General features: G+C 35.4%; 1 protein-coding gene across 2 annotated transcripts in view; it reads right to left on the bottom strand.

The window, feature by feature from the left end:
- Positions 1-15,810, bottom strand: part of VPS13B (vacuolar protein sorting 13 homolog B) — a 762,353-nt gene that overhangs the window by 607,462 nt on the left and 139,081 nt on the right. For both annotated transcript variants that reach the window (XM_021688693.1, XM_021688692.1), the window contains one exon: positions 3,463-3,644. In XM_021688693.1, the coding sequence (XP_021544368.1) occupies positions 3,463-3,644 (182 nt within the window). The remainder of the gene's footprint in view (positions 1-3,462; positions 3,645-15,810) is intronic.

The raw sequence follows: 15,810 nt of genomic DNA, 5'->3' as shown, positions 1-15,810 counted from the left end.
GAAAGAAAGAAAGAAAGAAAGAAAGAAAGAAAGAAAGAAAGAAAGAAAGAAAGAAAGAAAGAAAGAAATGAATTAGATAATTTCAGACTGTGATAAACACTATGGCCAATGAAGGCCTCACTGTAGGCTTTATGGGTAAGGACCTAAAAGAAGAGATTTTGTACAGTAACTCCACATAAGATTATGGCCATATGAATGGCAATAACATAACATCTTAGTCCATTCAGGCTGCTCTAACAAAATACCACAGACTGGGCAACCTATAAGTAATAGAAATTTATTTCTCATTCCTGAGGTTGAAAGTCCAAGATCAAGGTGCCAGCATGGCCGGGTTCTGGCAAAAACCTCTTCCGGGCTGCAGACTACCAACTTCTTGGCGTGTCCTCACATAGTTGATAGGGCAAGGGAACACTCACGAGCCTCTTTTATACAGACATTAATTTCATAAGGACTCCATCCTCATGATCTAATAATCTTCCAAAGGCCCCCAATTACCTAATACCATGATATTGGGCATTAGAATTTCAACATATGAATTGGGGGGCATAAAGACACTCAGACCATAGCACATAATAATGCAGTCTACTTAAATATTCAACAATTTAAAAAGGTTTTTTTTGAATGAGATAAATATAACAAATATCATCCTTTTAATATGTATACAATTATGTGCAATTTAGTATATTCACAAGTGTAAAAATTTCAACACTATCTAATTCCAGAACATTTTTACCACCCAAAAAAACAAACAAACAAAAAAAACCCATCTAATAGTCACTCCCCATTCCTCTTTTTCCCCAGACTCTGGCAACTATTAATCTACTTTCTGTCTCTATGGATTTGCCTATTGTAAGCATTCCACATAAATGGAATCATAATATGTGACTTTTTGCATCTGGCTTCTTATACCTAGCATGGTGTTTCAAGGTTCCTCCATATTATAGCAGGTATCAGTACTGCATGCGTTTTTACATTTGAAAAATATTCCACTGTACAGATATAGAATATTTTTGTTTATCCATTCATCAGTTAATAGACATTTGTGTTGTTTCAACCTTTTGGCTATTAAGAATAATGCTTTGTGATCTCCTTTATATGTGGGATCTAAAAAAGGTGAATTCATAGAAGCAGAGAAGAGAAGTAACAGTGGTTAGCAGGTGCAAGAAGGTGGGGGAAATGAGATGTTGGTTAAAGGGTACAAAATTGCAGTTATATAGAATGAGTAAGTCCTATAAATATGATGTACAGCCATGATGACTATAGTTAATACTGTATACTAGAAATTTGCTAAGACAGATTTTGTGTACTCATACCACATTAAAAAAAATAGTAACTGTGAGGAAACATATAGGTTAATTACCTTGATTGTAAGTAATCATTGCACCATGTATATCAAACAACCATATGAATACCTTAAATATGTAAAATTTTTTAACAATAATTACATGCAAAAAAAATAATGCTATGAACATTCACGTACAAGATTTTGGTGCACATATATTTTCAATTTTCTGTGTATACCTGCAAGTAAAATTGCTGAGTCATATGGTAACTCTACATTTAACTTTTTTTTTTTAAGATTTTATTTATCTATTTACTTATTTATTTTAGAGAGCGCGTGCACCCAAGGGGGGGGGGGAGGAGCAGAAGGAGAGGGGAGAGAGAATCTCAAGCAGACTCTGTGCTGAGTGCAGAGTCCAATGTGGGGCTCAATCTCACAGCCCTGAGATCATGACCTGAGCCAAAATCAAGAGTCGGATGCTTAAAAAACTGAGCCACTCAGGTGCCGCCCCTTAACCTTTCACTTTTAAAAGATAATGACCACAAGTTTTTTTCCCAAGCAGCAGTTATTTTTTAAGCTAATAATTCAATAGCAACATACAAATTCCAAAAAGCAGAGATGGAAAAAATAAAGTAACAGCAATTTTTTACAAAACATAGTTTAAAAAGTACAAAAAGAGATAAACAGTAAGATGAGAGAAACAAAGTCACAAAACAATCACACCAACCTACATGGATTAAATTTACTAGCTAAAAGACTATAAAACTTCATTTAAAATATCTAGCTATATGCTCTTTCCAAGACATACACCTAAATCATAAAAACAGTTTTTAAGTAAAAGAATGCAAGAAGTAGTACAGGCAAATGCCAAACAAAAGAAAGTTAATTATAACTATGATAATATAAGAAAAAATAGATTTAAGTCAAAAGACCTTCTGAGGGATAGATTTGCTACATTTAATAAAAGACTCAATTTAAAAAGAGATTATAAATATGTATATATGTGTGGGAGGAGGGTTATGTGTTCATACACACACTAAAATTTGTACACTATTTCAGAGGACTCAAAGAATTTAAAGGCCTTTCATAAACCCCAAATGATGAAACATTTGCCTTGTCACTCTTTACAGAATCCTAAAACCTGACAACACATAACTATATAAAATTTTACATTAGGCATTTCAAAAAAAGTCCTCTGATTATAATACTTTTTTTATTGTTTTTTTTAGAATTTATAATATATTCTCCCATAGTAAGGTCTGAAATTAAAACCTTCAAAAGCATCATATTAGAACAAAAAAGCCAATGTCTTATTTTCATATGCAAATGAAGTAGAAATTTCACAGGTTATTATTTATAAGGATGATTACATTTAATAAAAATATATTCTTTAAAAGCTACTTTTGTGTTACTGACAAAAGAAAGATGATTATTTTAAACTGAGACAACTAAAAAAAAAGGCAAACCTTCTGTAAATTTTTTGTTTACCTGCAAAATAAATGACAAGATAAAGATAACATCTCCTACACTGGCATCAAAGCAGAATTTTTATTTTTAATAGTTAACTCATTCAGTCAAGGTGTAAAATTAATGTTTTTCACACAAAACGGTTAATTTGTGGGGGATGGGCTAACTGGGTGCTGGACATTAAGGAGGGCATGTGATGTAATGAGCACCGGGTATTATATAAGACTGATGAATCACTGAACTCTACCTCTGGAACTAATAATACACTATATGTTAATTAATTGAATTTAAATTTTTAAAAAAGGATTAATTTGCTTACCAAGGCTTAAAATATTATGATCAAGAATTTTATTCATATTTACCAGCATAATCAAGCATACCGTACTTATACCTGATTTGGTTATCATTTCAAACATACACATTACATTGATCCCCTCAGAAGTTATCCATGTAAGGCAAAAGGGTTAACTGTGCAAGAAGCTGGTAAAAAAGAACCTCCTGAAACTATAAAATACATTCAGAAATTGGTGGCAGGGAATGAAACTGAATGGCTCATATCCTGACTTTTACACAGGAGCTGTAAATATCACTTGCACAGAAATATAGTACACAATTTAAGTTCAGCAGGCTATACTTACGGATTTGAATAATAAAATATTAGTCACCACTAATAAGAATTTGCCAAATACTTGCCAAGAAGATTATGCTCTCACCTATAGTTTGGAAAACTTCATTCATCAAAGCTTCATTCACTGATAAAGAGTTGACATTTCCAATATGAGACCAGCTTTGATATATTGCTTGCAGCAGAAGTGTCTGTGCTCTTGTAGCTTGAATTGTGAGATTTGGAAGTTCAAATATACCTTCAGTTATAGCAATCTGAGATCTTTTGGTCCTGCATAAGAAAAGAGAAAGAATAACAGTATAGTAAATAGCATTTATAAATAGCAACATAAAAAATGAACTAGGTTGTAAGAAAAAAAGTAGACATTCAAAATATTTTAAATATAATTAAATCAAATAGATACGCAATTTCACAATTTAAATTTCACTATTTCAGAAACTTAAAATAAAAAATAAAAACACAAAAGTAGTGTCCATACATACACATTCATTCATACACAAACACACACACACACACACACACACAACACACTGTTCAATTATAATTTTTCAACCGAGACAATCTTCAAAGATAACAATGAAAATAATACTAGTTAACATTTATGAAAATTTACTACCAGTTCTGCATTGTTCTAAACATCTTGTATCTATTAACTCAGAGTAAAAATACAAAAATTTAAATCCAGGGATTCTAATCCAGAGCCCTCTATCCTGTACTTCCTCTCATAAGTTTTTATGAAATATTTACATTATACTCAGGTTCCTATTTGACAGTAAGAGAAAAATTTTTTTAGAATCTCTGTCCTGCCCTGAAATATTTAATTCACCAATGACTTACTCATCTGGTTATTTCTTTGAATGAGGTACCTTATATAATTAAATTTTCCAAATAGTAAAGCTTCAAAGTAAGAAAATAATAGGTCTGCAAACAACAAGATGATAAAGTTAATGAAATATGCAAGGTAAAGTGGAAAAAAGAAAAATCAAGAGAAAGAAAAAAAATTAGAATGCTACTATGGTAGACTCAGTCACCCTACTCTCTCTCAACCCCATAAACCTCTACCCTTTATCATCTTGCCAACAATATCCACACAGAATACTGAGCATCTCTTGTATAAAACCTCAGAAGCCATGATCAAGTAGGATTCCTTTCAGGGATGCCAAGATGGTTGAAAATCAACAAACCAATAAACATTATACACCATATTAATAAAGCTAAGGATAAAAATCACACTATCATCTCAACAGAGGCAGAAAAGGTGACAAAATTCAACATCCGTATGATAAAAACTCTGAACAAAGTGAGTATATAAGAAACATGCTTCTCGGGGCGCCTGGGTGGCTCAGTTGGTTAAGCGACTGCCTTCGGCTCAGGTCATGATCCTGGAGTCCCGGGATCGAGTCCCGCATCGGGCTCCCTGCTCAGCGGGGAGTCTGCTTCTCCCTGCGACCCTCCCCCCTCTCATGTGCTCTCTCTCTCTCATTCTCTCTCTCAAATAAATAAATAAAATCTTAAAAAAAAAAAAAAAAAGAAACATGCTTCTCCATAACAAAGACCATATATGACAATTCCATAGCTAACATCACACACAATGGTGAAAAGCTGAAAGCTTTTCTCCTAAGATCAGAACAAGGCAAGGGTACCCACTTTTGCCACTTTTCTTCAACATAGTCTCGGAAATACCAGCCACAGCAACCACATGAGAAAAATTTTAAAAAGGTATCCAATTTGGTATGTTAAAAGTAAAACTGTCACTCTTTGCAGATGACATGATACAATAATATAGAAAATCCTAAGGAATCCAGCAAAAAAAAATTTTTTTTAATAAATAAATTCAGTAAAGCTGCAGGATACAAAATTAATACGTGGAAACCTGTTGCATTTCTGTACACTGATAATGAACTAGCAGAAAAAGAATTTTTTTTTTATTTGAGAACGAGCAAGGGAGCACAAGTGAGGGGAAGAGACAGAGGGAGGGGGAGAAGCAGACTCCCCACTGAGCAGGGAGCCCAACACAATCCCAGGACCCTACGATCATGACCCCAAGCCAAAGGTAGATGCTTAACTGATGGAGTCACCCAGGCACCCCAAAAGAGAAATTAAGAAAATACATTTACAACTGGATCAAAAATAATACCTAAGAATAAATTTAACCAAGGAAGTAAAAAACTGTACTCTAAAAACCTTACACATTCATGAAAGAAATTAAAAATGACAGAAATAAATGGAAAGATATACCATGCTGATGAAAGAATTTTATTAACATATGCTGTTAATATATATAAATTATATATTGTTGTATCTTCAAAGGATTAATATGGTTAAAAGTCCATACCACCCAAAGCTATCTACATTTTCAATGCAATCCCTATCAAAATACCAATGGTATTTTTCACAGAATTTAAATAATCCTAAAATTTGTATGGAACCACAAAAGACCAAATAGTCCATGCATTCTTGAGAAAGAAGAACAAAGGTAGAGATATCACATGCCCTGATTATAAACTATACTACAAACCTACAGTAATCAAAATAGTATGGTACCGGCACAAAAATAGACACATAGATCAATGGAATAGAAAACCCAGAAATGAACCCACAACTATATGGCCAATGGAAAAACGACAGTCTCTTCAATAAATGGTGTTGGCAAAATTGGACAGCTACATGCAAAAGAGTAAGACTGGACCACCTGTTTACACCATACACAAAAATAAACTGAAAATGAATTAAAGATCTAAATGTGAGACCTGAAACCATAAAAACCCAACAGGAAAACATAGGTGAGGGGCACCTGGGTGGCTCAGTCAGTTAAGCCTTGATGCTTGGTTTCGGCTCAGGTCGTCCGATCAAGCCCTGCATCGAGCTCCGTGCTGGGCATGGAGCCTGCTTAAGATCCTCTCTCTCCCTCTCCCTCTGTCCTTCCCCCCCACCCCAAACCCTGGCTTGTGGGTGAGTGCAGGCTCTCTCACTCGCTCGCTCTCTCTCAAAAAAAGAGAGCAAGAGAGAACACAGAACATAATTTCTTTGACACTGGCCATAGAAACATTTTTCTAGATACGTCTCTTCTGGCAAGGAAAATAAAAGCAAAAATAAACTATTGGGACTGCATTAACATACAAAGCTTTCACACAGCAAAGGAAACCATCAACAAAACAAAAAGGCAACCTACTGAATGGAAGAAAATATTTGCAAATGAGAGATCCAATAAAAGGTTAGAATCCAAAATATATAAAGAACTCCTACAACTCAACACCAAAAAAAAAAAAAAACAAAAAAAAACAAAATGCAATTAAAAAATGGGCAGAGGCCATAAATAAACATTTTTCCAAAGGGACATACAGATGGGCAACAGACACATAAAAAGACAGTCATCATGGGTGCCTGGGTGGCTCAGATGGTTAAGCATCTGCCTTCAGCTCAGGTCATGATCCCAGGGTCCTGGGAAAAAACCCCTCATTGGGTTCCCTGCTCAGCGGGGAGTCTGCTTCTCTCTCTCCCTCTCCCTCTTCCCCTCCCCCTGCTTGTGCTCTGTCTCAAATGAATAAATAAAATCTTTATAAAAAAAAAAAAAAGACAGTGGGGGGGAAATTGGAGGGGGAGCTGAACCATGAGAGACTATGGACCCTGAGAAACAAACTGATGGTTCTAGAGGGGAAGGGGGTGGGGGCATGGGTTAGCCTGGTGATGGTTATTAAAGAGGGCACGTTCTGAATGGAGCACTCGGTGTTATACGCAAACAATGAATCATGGAACACTACATCAAAAACTAATGATGTAATGTACGGTGATTAACATAATAAAAAAAGAATAAATAAATAAAAATTTTTTAAAAAGACAGTCATCCCTAATCATTAGGGAAACGCAAATCAAAACCAAAATGAGATACCACCTTATACCTGTCAGAATGACTATTATTAAAAATAAATAATAAGCGAACAAGCATTAGCAAGAATGTGGCAGGAAAAAGAACTCTCCTACACTGTTTATGGGAAAGTAAAGTGGTACAGCTATTATGGAAAACAGTATAAAGGTTCTTCAAAAAATCAAAAACAGAACTACAATAAGATCCAGCAATTCCATTTCCATTAAAAAGAAAAAAAGTAATCTTGCCATTTGTGACAACATGAATGGGTGTTATGCCAAGTGAAGTAAGTCAGATAGAGATAGATAAATACCATGTGATTTCACAAAAAAAGTGGAATGTAAAAACAAAACAAAAAAAATGAACAAACAAAACAGAAGGAGACTCGTCAATACAGAGAACAAACTGTTGGTTCCTGGGGCAGGGAGCAGGGAAAGAAGGGCAAAATAGGTGAAGGGGATTAAAAGGTACAAACTTCCAGTTACAAAAAAGTCACAGTGATGTAAAGTACAGCACAGGGCATATAATCAATAAGATTATACAAGCTTTGTATGATGACAGATACTAGCTAGCCTTATTATGTTGATCATTTCATAATGTACAGTTGCTGCTTCAACAATAGAGGGATTGGGCCACTGACCCCTATGCAGTCAAAAATTCACATATAACTTTTGACTCCACAAAATCTTAAGTACTAATAGCCTATTATTGACTGTAAACCTTACCAATAGCATGAACAGCTGATTAACACATATTTTGTGCATGTATTATATATTGTACTCTTACAATAAAGTAAGCTAAAGAAAGTATTAAAAAATCATAAGAAAATACATTTACAGGACTACACTGTATTTATCAAAAACAATCCATGTATTAGTGGACCTGAGCAGTCTGAACCAGTCATGTTCAAGTGTCATTCTATATATAAATGTCAAATCACTATGTTGTACACCTGAAACAAATATAATATTGTATGTTAACTATATTTAAATTTTTAAAAAGATAAATTAGAAATCCACAAATCCAAAAACTGGAGATTCAACACTCAGTAAGTGCTAAAACAAGTAGAAAGAAAAAGTCATAAAGATAAAAAAAAGACAAACAATACAATCAATTAACTTGGCCTGATACTTTACATGACACACCCATCCCAACAACAGCAAAATATGCATTCATCAAGGCAGGCTACATTTAGTCCACAAAAACAAGCATCAGTAATATTAAAAGAAATGATATCATACAAAGTGTATATGCCTGATCGCTATGTAATTTAACTACAAATGAATAAAAGGTATCTGTAAAATGCTCAAATACTTGGAAATTAAAGAAAACATAAAACAGAAACAGGACAAAAAATTCACAAAGTCAAACAAAATGTATTTTTTGAAAAGTTATCAAGTGATTTTAGAAAAGAACACTGAGCTAGATTACAGAAAAGGTCAGTCTAATTTATATACCTAATCAAGTGTTCCTGAAGAAAAGAGCAAAACAAATAGTACACAGAAATATCTAAAAAAAAATCTTGCCTAAAATAAAGACTTAAATCTACATACTAAGCATACAATGAATCACAGAAAATACTGATTAAGAATGTTCATTATCGGGGCGCCTGGGTGGCTCAGTCAGTTAAGCGGCTGCCTGCGGCTCTGGTCATGATCCCAGGGTCCTGGGATCAAGCCCCGCATCGGGCTCCCTGCTCTGCGGAGAGCCTGCTTCTCCCTCTCCCTCTGTCTACCACTCTGCCTACTTGTGCTCTCTATCTCTGTTAAATAAATAAAAATCTTTAAAAAAAAAAAAAAGAATGCTCATTATACCAGTAAAGTTATACCAAAAAGATAAAAAATACTATGGGTAATGTGGAGGTACCAGGACTTCTCCAGAGTTTCTCCTACTTTCTATTATCCTCCCTAATCTGCCCACTGCTGTCTAGTAAAAGCAATGTGTGTAACTCACCACTAGAGGAATAGAAGATTTCAAGCAATAGCCCTATATGCTTGGGATACAGATCGAATCTCCTGTCAATGATTACCTTTTTATTTCCAGGTATGCTTTAATTTCAGTCATCTTTCAAGTCAATGGGCTCCTTTTGTAGCCACTGCTATTGCAGCCAACAACTTCCACACTAATAAACCTAATACCCTTCATAGTCAAGATTGGGGTATTACTTTGTAGTTCCTATGTCTATTTAAAAAAAAAAAAAAAAAAGAGCCAAAATGTTGATGCTGGGATTTCAACCGTTTTGGCCCGAGATCAGGTCTGTCTTCAAGCTTCATGTTAAAGCTAATTCTCCAGAAATCTATAAAATCAGCAAATATCTACTAACTGCCTACTCTGCTGCAGTCATGTACTAGCTACTTAGGAAGTATCTTAGCCATTTTAAGATATCATGAACAAAACGAAAAATTAAAATCCTAGTGTCCTCACAGAGCTTACAGTCTAGTGGGAAGGCAGATAAAAAGAAATCAATACATATAATCATAAATAATATGAGCAAGTTAGAATACAAATGCTACTGGAAATATAAAAAGTAGAACACGAAATAGGAACTGAAGAGGAAGCAATTTCATAAAAGTGTGTAGATTTTATTAAAAAAAAAAAAAAAGATCTAATTCCAAGCAAAACTCAAGCCGACTTGAAGGAGGTTAAGAGACAGGTAAGTATCTCTAGAAAGTGTTTCAAGCAAATAAACAGTCTATGAAAAGTTCCTGAGGCGGAACTGGGCTGGCAAATCCAGGCAATGGCAAGGAGGCCAATGTGGCTGTTGCAGTTTGATAATAACCTAATTCACTAATTCAATTGGTTTTCTATGGGTTCTACCCATAAGAAATACCTGAATAGGCTTTATACAGCCATTGACCTTGAGATTTCATCTAAGCCTGACTCCAGAGTGCTCAATTTCCTGAATTTATTTGTATTTTTAAATATCTAATTTTTCACCCTACTTTCAAAGTTTTTCATATAAGGTACCAGATGCAGGACATGAAATTTTAAAAATCTATGGTCCAATTGTGGCTAAATCACTTTTTTATGCTTTTAGAAAAAGAATTACATAAACTTTACTGAGCTTCACTTTCCTCTTTAAAAAACAAGTACATATAAAAAAAAAAAACAAGTATAATAACCCCTGCCCAATCTACCACAGATAACTGTGAAAATCAGTAACATTTAATAGATACAAGACTCTTTGCTAAAATCTGAAGAGATAGGAACTGTCTTAACATTCAAAGAATTCAGAGTCCACTTGTAAGACAATTAAACCAGTAATCATAATTTAACATAATAAATGCTAAAACAATGTTGTATAAACATTCCTGTGAGATACACCCAAGAGAAGTCTGGAGGAAAAATGCAGGCATTTGATTTAAGCTGAATCCTGAAGAACATGAATCATTTCATTAAAAAAAATTTTTTTATTTAAGGAAAAAAAAAAGTTATCCTACTTCAAAAATGGTCCAAAAACATTAACAGGAAACTTACAGAATATGAAAACAGGCATGACCAATAAACATGAAAAAATTCTAAGCCTCCCCAGCAAAAAGAGGAAATTCAAATTAAAACAATGCTGAACTCTTTTAACCTGTCAGATTAGCAAAACCTCTCTGACTCTAATTCATCTTCTAGGACTACCTGAAAGGAATTTTCACTTTTAACACTATTTGCCATGATATTTAAAATATTTAAAATAGCCTAAGCATAAGACAATCTCATTGTTGAAAAGCTATCATGAAATACAGGTGAGTAAAGAGATATACAGTTGCATTACAATATGGTCACCCACACATAAAAGTATGTCTGCATGTATCTATATGTTGGCATTAAAAGTTCTGTCTAGAGGGGCGCCTGGGTGGCTCAGTCGTTAAGCGCCTGCCTTGGCTCAGGTCATGATCCTAGGGTCCTGGGATCAAGCCTGCATCAGGCTGCTTGCTCAGCGGGAGGCCTGCTTCTCCCTCTCCCACTCCCCCTGCTTGCCTTCTCTCTCTCGCTGTGTCTCTCTCTGTCAAATAAATAAAATCTTAAAAAAAAAAAAAAAAAGTTCTGTCTAGAATTTTTACTAGTTATTTCTGTAAGATGAGAGTGGAAGATGATTGATGTTATCTTTTCCTTTCCCTATATAAATATCTATATTGTTTGGCTTGGTCCTTTGAGAAATCTGTATTATATTTAGAGAAATCGATTTTTTTAAATTTTTTAAGAAATTACAGTATTTCCAGAATCAATTAAGGAAATCCTAAACTATGTCAAAATGAATTAATTTCATAAAACATTTTTAAAATGCCAAGATATCGGGGTGTCTGGGTGGCTCAGTCAGTTAAGTGTCTGACTTGATTTCGGCTCAGGGTCTTGAGTTGGAGCCCTATGACAGGCTCTACACTGGGCATGGAGCATGCTTGAGATTCACTCTTCTCTCTGCCCCTTCTCCCCCACCATGTGTGCATGTGCACAAGTGTGTGTGTTGGCTCTCTCTCTCTCAAAAAAAAAAAAAAAAAAAGCCAAAATATCAGCATTAAATGTATCAATCTACCTCCACTCCCTGCCCCAACACTGGATTATCAATTTCTTACCTCCTCATTGAAATAAACTTCACTTAAAACCTCCCTAAAGAGGAATGGCATCAGCAAAAATGGCAGAGTAAGGTACACTAGTCTATCTCTCCATAAAAGCCACAAAAATCTGGCAAAAACTCTCAAGAGTTAACTTTTTCAAAACTCTGGAAACTAACCAAAAACCGGCAACAAACAGGGAACACTTAAAAAAAAAAATGCATCTCAATCTCAGATCAGTGAGTTTTGTGGTGTTTTTACTTACCCATGTTGAATCCCCTACCCTTCAGCCCAGCAGTGGCATTTAATAGTCCACATTCCCAGTCCAAGTAGTGGTTAAGAGAGAAAACAGACCTTATTCACAAGGAATTGTGGGTTTTGCTTTGACCTGTCTGGTAGCTACGTGGAGGATCAACTCAATGAGCTTACTTTATCTCTTTTAATTCAGAACTTTCCCAACACTAAAAAAAAAACAAAAAAAAACACTACCCAGGAGCATTTGTAGAAAACATTTACAGGCAAATGTATTGCATTAGTCTTTACTTCCTGGGACAAGGGATAAGAGAAGGGGCAAAAAACAGATTAACCAGTATCTCAAGAGGGAAGTCTGGGAAGTGTTGCTTTAGAGAATGAAAAGGTTAAAAAGTTCCAAAGTCTTCCTGAGAATATGGAAGGCCATACACACGCTCAGGGGCTGTGCACTTGCAGAGCAAAGACCAGAGAAAGGCCTTGAGCTCTCACCCCCCACTGACTTTCAAAGTCTGCACAAGAAAAGAAGGCTGAATTGTCAACTGACTGAGTTTTGAAGGCATTCCCAATCAGAAACCATGGAAGCCACGTGGCAGTGGATGAAATATTCACAGTGCACAAAGAAAGACTATCAATCAACAATTACAATTCCAGCAAAACTATCCTTCAAAAATGAAGTAGAAGTCTCAAGAAAGTTATGTCCAAGACCAGAAGCCTTCACTGATGAATTCTACCACACTTTTAAAGAATAATAGCAGTCCTTTTCAAACTCCTGCAAAAAATAGCAGAGGAGGGAACCTAATTCCTTCTGTAAGGCCAATGGTACCTTAATACCAAAGCTAGACAAAGACAAGAAAATAACACACCAATATCCTTTGTGAACAAAAATCCTCAGTAAATACTAACATATCAGAAGAAATTAAAACATTACACAATGTGACAACTAGTATTTTTCCCAGAAATAAAAGAGCGTTTCAACATTAGAAAATCAATCAATGCAATACACCATATTTACAGAAGCGGAAAAATCATGTACATCTCAACTGACACAGAAAAAGCCTTTGACAAATATCCAATAGTCTTGCATGATTTAAACACTCAACAAAGAAGGAAGGCAAATTCCTCAATATGATATAGGACATTTATGAAAAACACACAACTAACATCATACTTAGTAAAGGCTTGCTCTCCAAGATCAGGGAAAAGGAAAGGATCTCTGTTTTTGCCATTTTATTCAACATTGTAGTATAGGTTCTAGCCAAGAAATTAGGCAAGAAAAATAAGTAAAAGGGCATTCAAAGTGTAAAGGAAGAGTGGCACCTGGGTGACTCAGTTGGTTAAGCATCTGCCTTCAGCTAAGGTCATGATCGCAGGGTCCTGGGATTGAGCCCTGCGACGGGCTCCCTACTCAGTGGAGAGTCTGCTTCTCCCTCTCCCTCTCCCCCTCTCCCCACTCACGCATGCGCACTCACTCTCACTGACATAAAGACATAAAATCTAAAAAAAAAAACTGGAGGGGCGCCTGGGTGGCTCACTTGGTTGAGCGACTGCCCTCGGCTCAGGTCATGATCCTGGAGTCCCTGGATCGAGTCCCGCATCGGGCTCCCTGCTCGGCAGGGAGTCTGCTTCTCCCTCTGACCCTCCCCCTCTCACGTGCTCTCTCATTCCCTCTCTCTCTCTCAAATAAATAAAATCTTTAAAAATAAATTAATTAAAAATAAATTTTAAAAAAGTGTAAAGGAAGAAGTAAAACTACCACTACTTACAAATGACATAATCTTATATATTGGAAACCCTAAAGAACACACACACACCCCTGTTCAACTAAGTTCTAAGATACAAGGTAATTACACAAAAATTAGTTATATATTTACACTTACAATGACAACCTGAAAAGGAAATAAAGAAAACAATTCCATTTACAATAGCAACAAAAAGAATAAAATACTTAGGAATAACTTAACAAAGAAGTACAAGACTGTTGCACTGAAATCAACAAAGCATTGTTGAAAGAAATTAAAGAAGGGATCTAAATAAATGGTTAGAGATGTTTATGGATTGAAAAATTGATTATTCAAAAGGCAGTACTTCCCAAACTGATTTACAGATTCAATTCAATTCCTATCAAAATCCTAGGTGTCTATTTTAAATGAATAAACTAATCCTAAAATTCATATGGACTTGCAAAGAACCCTGAATAATCAAAACAATCTTAAGAACAAAGTTCAAAGACTTACACTTCACAATTTCAAAACTTAGCACAAAAATAAACAAAACAGTGTCATACTGGCATAGGATAGACATATAAATCAGTGACCTAGAACTGACAGTCTAGAAATAAACCCCCATGTCTATGTCCAATTGATTTCTGATAAGGGTGTCAAGACCAATCAGTGGGGAATAAATACTCTTTTTTTAATTGATGTATAGTTAACATACAATATTACATTAGTTTCAGGTGTATAACATCGTGATTTGACAATTCTATACATTACTCAATACTCACTGCAGTAAGTGTAATTACCATCTGTCACTAGGGAATGAATAATCTCCAGGAACAAATGGATACCCAAATATAAAAGAATGAAGTTGGACCCCTACCTTACATTATATATGAAAATTAAGTCAAAATTGATCAAAAAAATAAAACTATAAACTCTTAGAAACATAGTTGTAAATATTCATGATCTTAGGTTAAGAAGAGTTTCATAAATATCATACCAAAAGAAAAAGCAATAAAAAGACAAAGATAAATTGGACCTCATCAAAATTTTGTGTATCAAAGGCTACTATCCAGAAAGTGAAAAGATAATAAAATGGAAGAAAATATTTGTAAATCATGTATGTAAAAGAGTCTACTGTCCAGAATATGTAAAGAACTCCCAACTGGGCCGCCTGGGTGGCTCAGTCAGTTAAGCGCCTTCAGCTCAGGTCATGATCCCAGGGTCCTGGGACAGAACCCCGCATCAGACTCCCTGATCAGTAGGGAGTCTGCTTCTTGCTCCTCCTCTCCTTCTGCCCCTCCGCCAACTCATGTTCTCTGACTCAAATAAATAAATTCTCAAAAAAAAAAAAAAAAAAGAAAAAGAAAAAGAAACTCCCACAACTCAACAAAAAGATATACAGGCCAATTTAAAAATGAACTAGAACAGGGGCGCCTGGGTGGCTCAGTCAGTTAAGCATCTGCCTTCAGCTTAGGTCATAATCTCAGGGTCCTGGGATCGAGCCCCCCAGCAGGCTCCCTGCTCAAGGGGGAGCCTGCTTCTCCCCCTCCCTCTCCTCTTTGCCCCTGCTCATGCTCACTCGCTCCTTCATGCTGTTTCTCGCTCTCAAATAAAATCTTAAAAAACAAATGAACTAGAACATGAACAGACATTTCTCTAAAGAAGATACACAAATGGCCAAGACACACATTAAAAAATACTCAACGTCATTTCGGAAATGAAAATTAAAACTATATTGAGCTGCCATTTCACACCCACTAGGATAGCTATATAAAAGGAAAAAAAAATGAAAAATAACAAGTGTTGGCAAGGATGGAGAAGAACTGTAACCATCGTACAATGGAGGAAGGAATGTATAACACTAAAGCCATTGTGCAAAACAATCTGGCAGTTCATCAAAAAAGTAAATATAGAGTTACTATATGACCCAGGAATTAATATCGCTACATATATATGCAAGAGAACTGAGATCATGTTCATATAAAAACTTACAAATGCACGTTCATAGCAGCATTATTCTCAACAGCTCAAATTTGAACAACCCAACCAAACAATCC

The sequence above is a fragment of the Neomonachus schauinslandi genome, chromosome 4 (genome assembly GCF_002201575.2).
Source record: "Neomonachus schauinslandi chromosome 4, ASM220157v2, whole genome shotgun sequence".
Classification (NCBI taxonomy): domain Eukaryota; kingdom Metazoa; phylum Chordata; class Mammalia; order Carnivora; family Phocidae; genus Neomonachus; species Neomonachus schauinslandi.
This window is presented reverse-complemented; position numbering and strand designations above follow the sequence as displayed.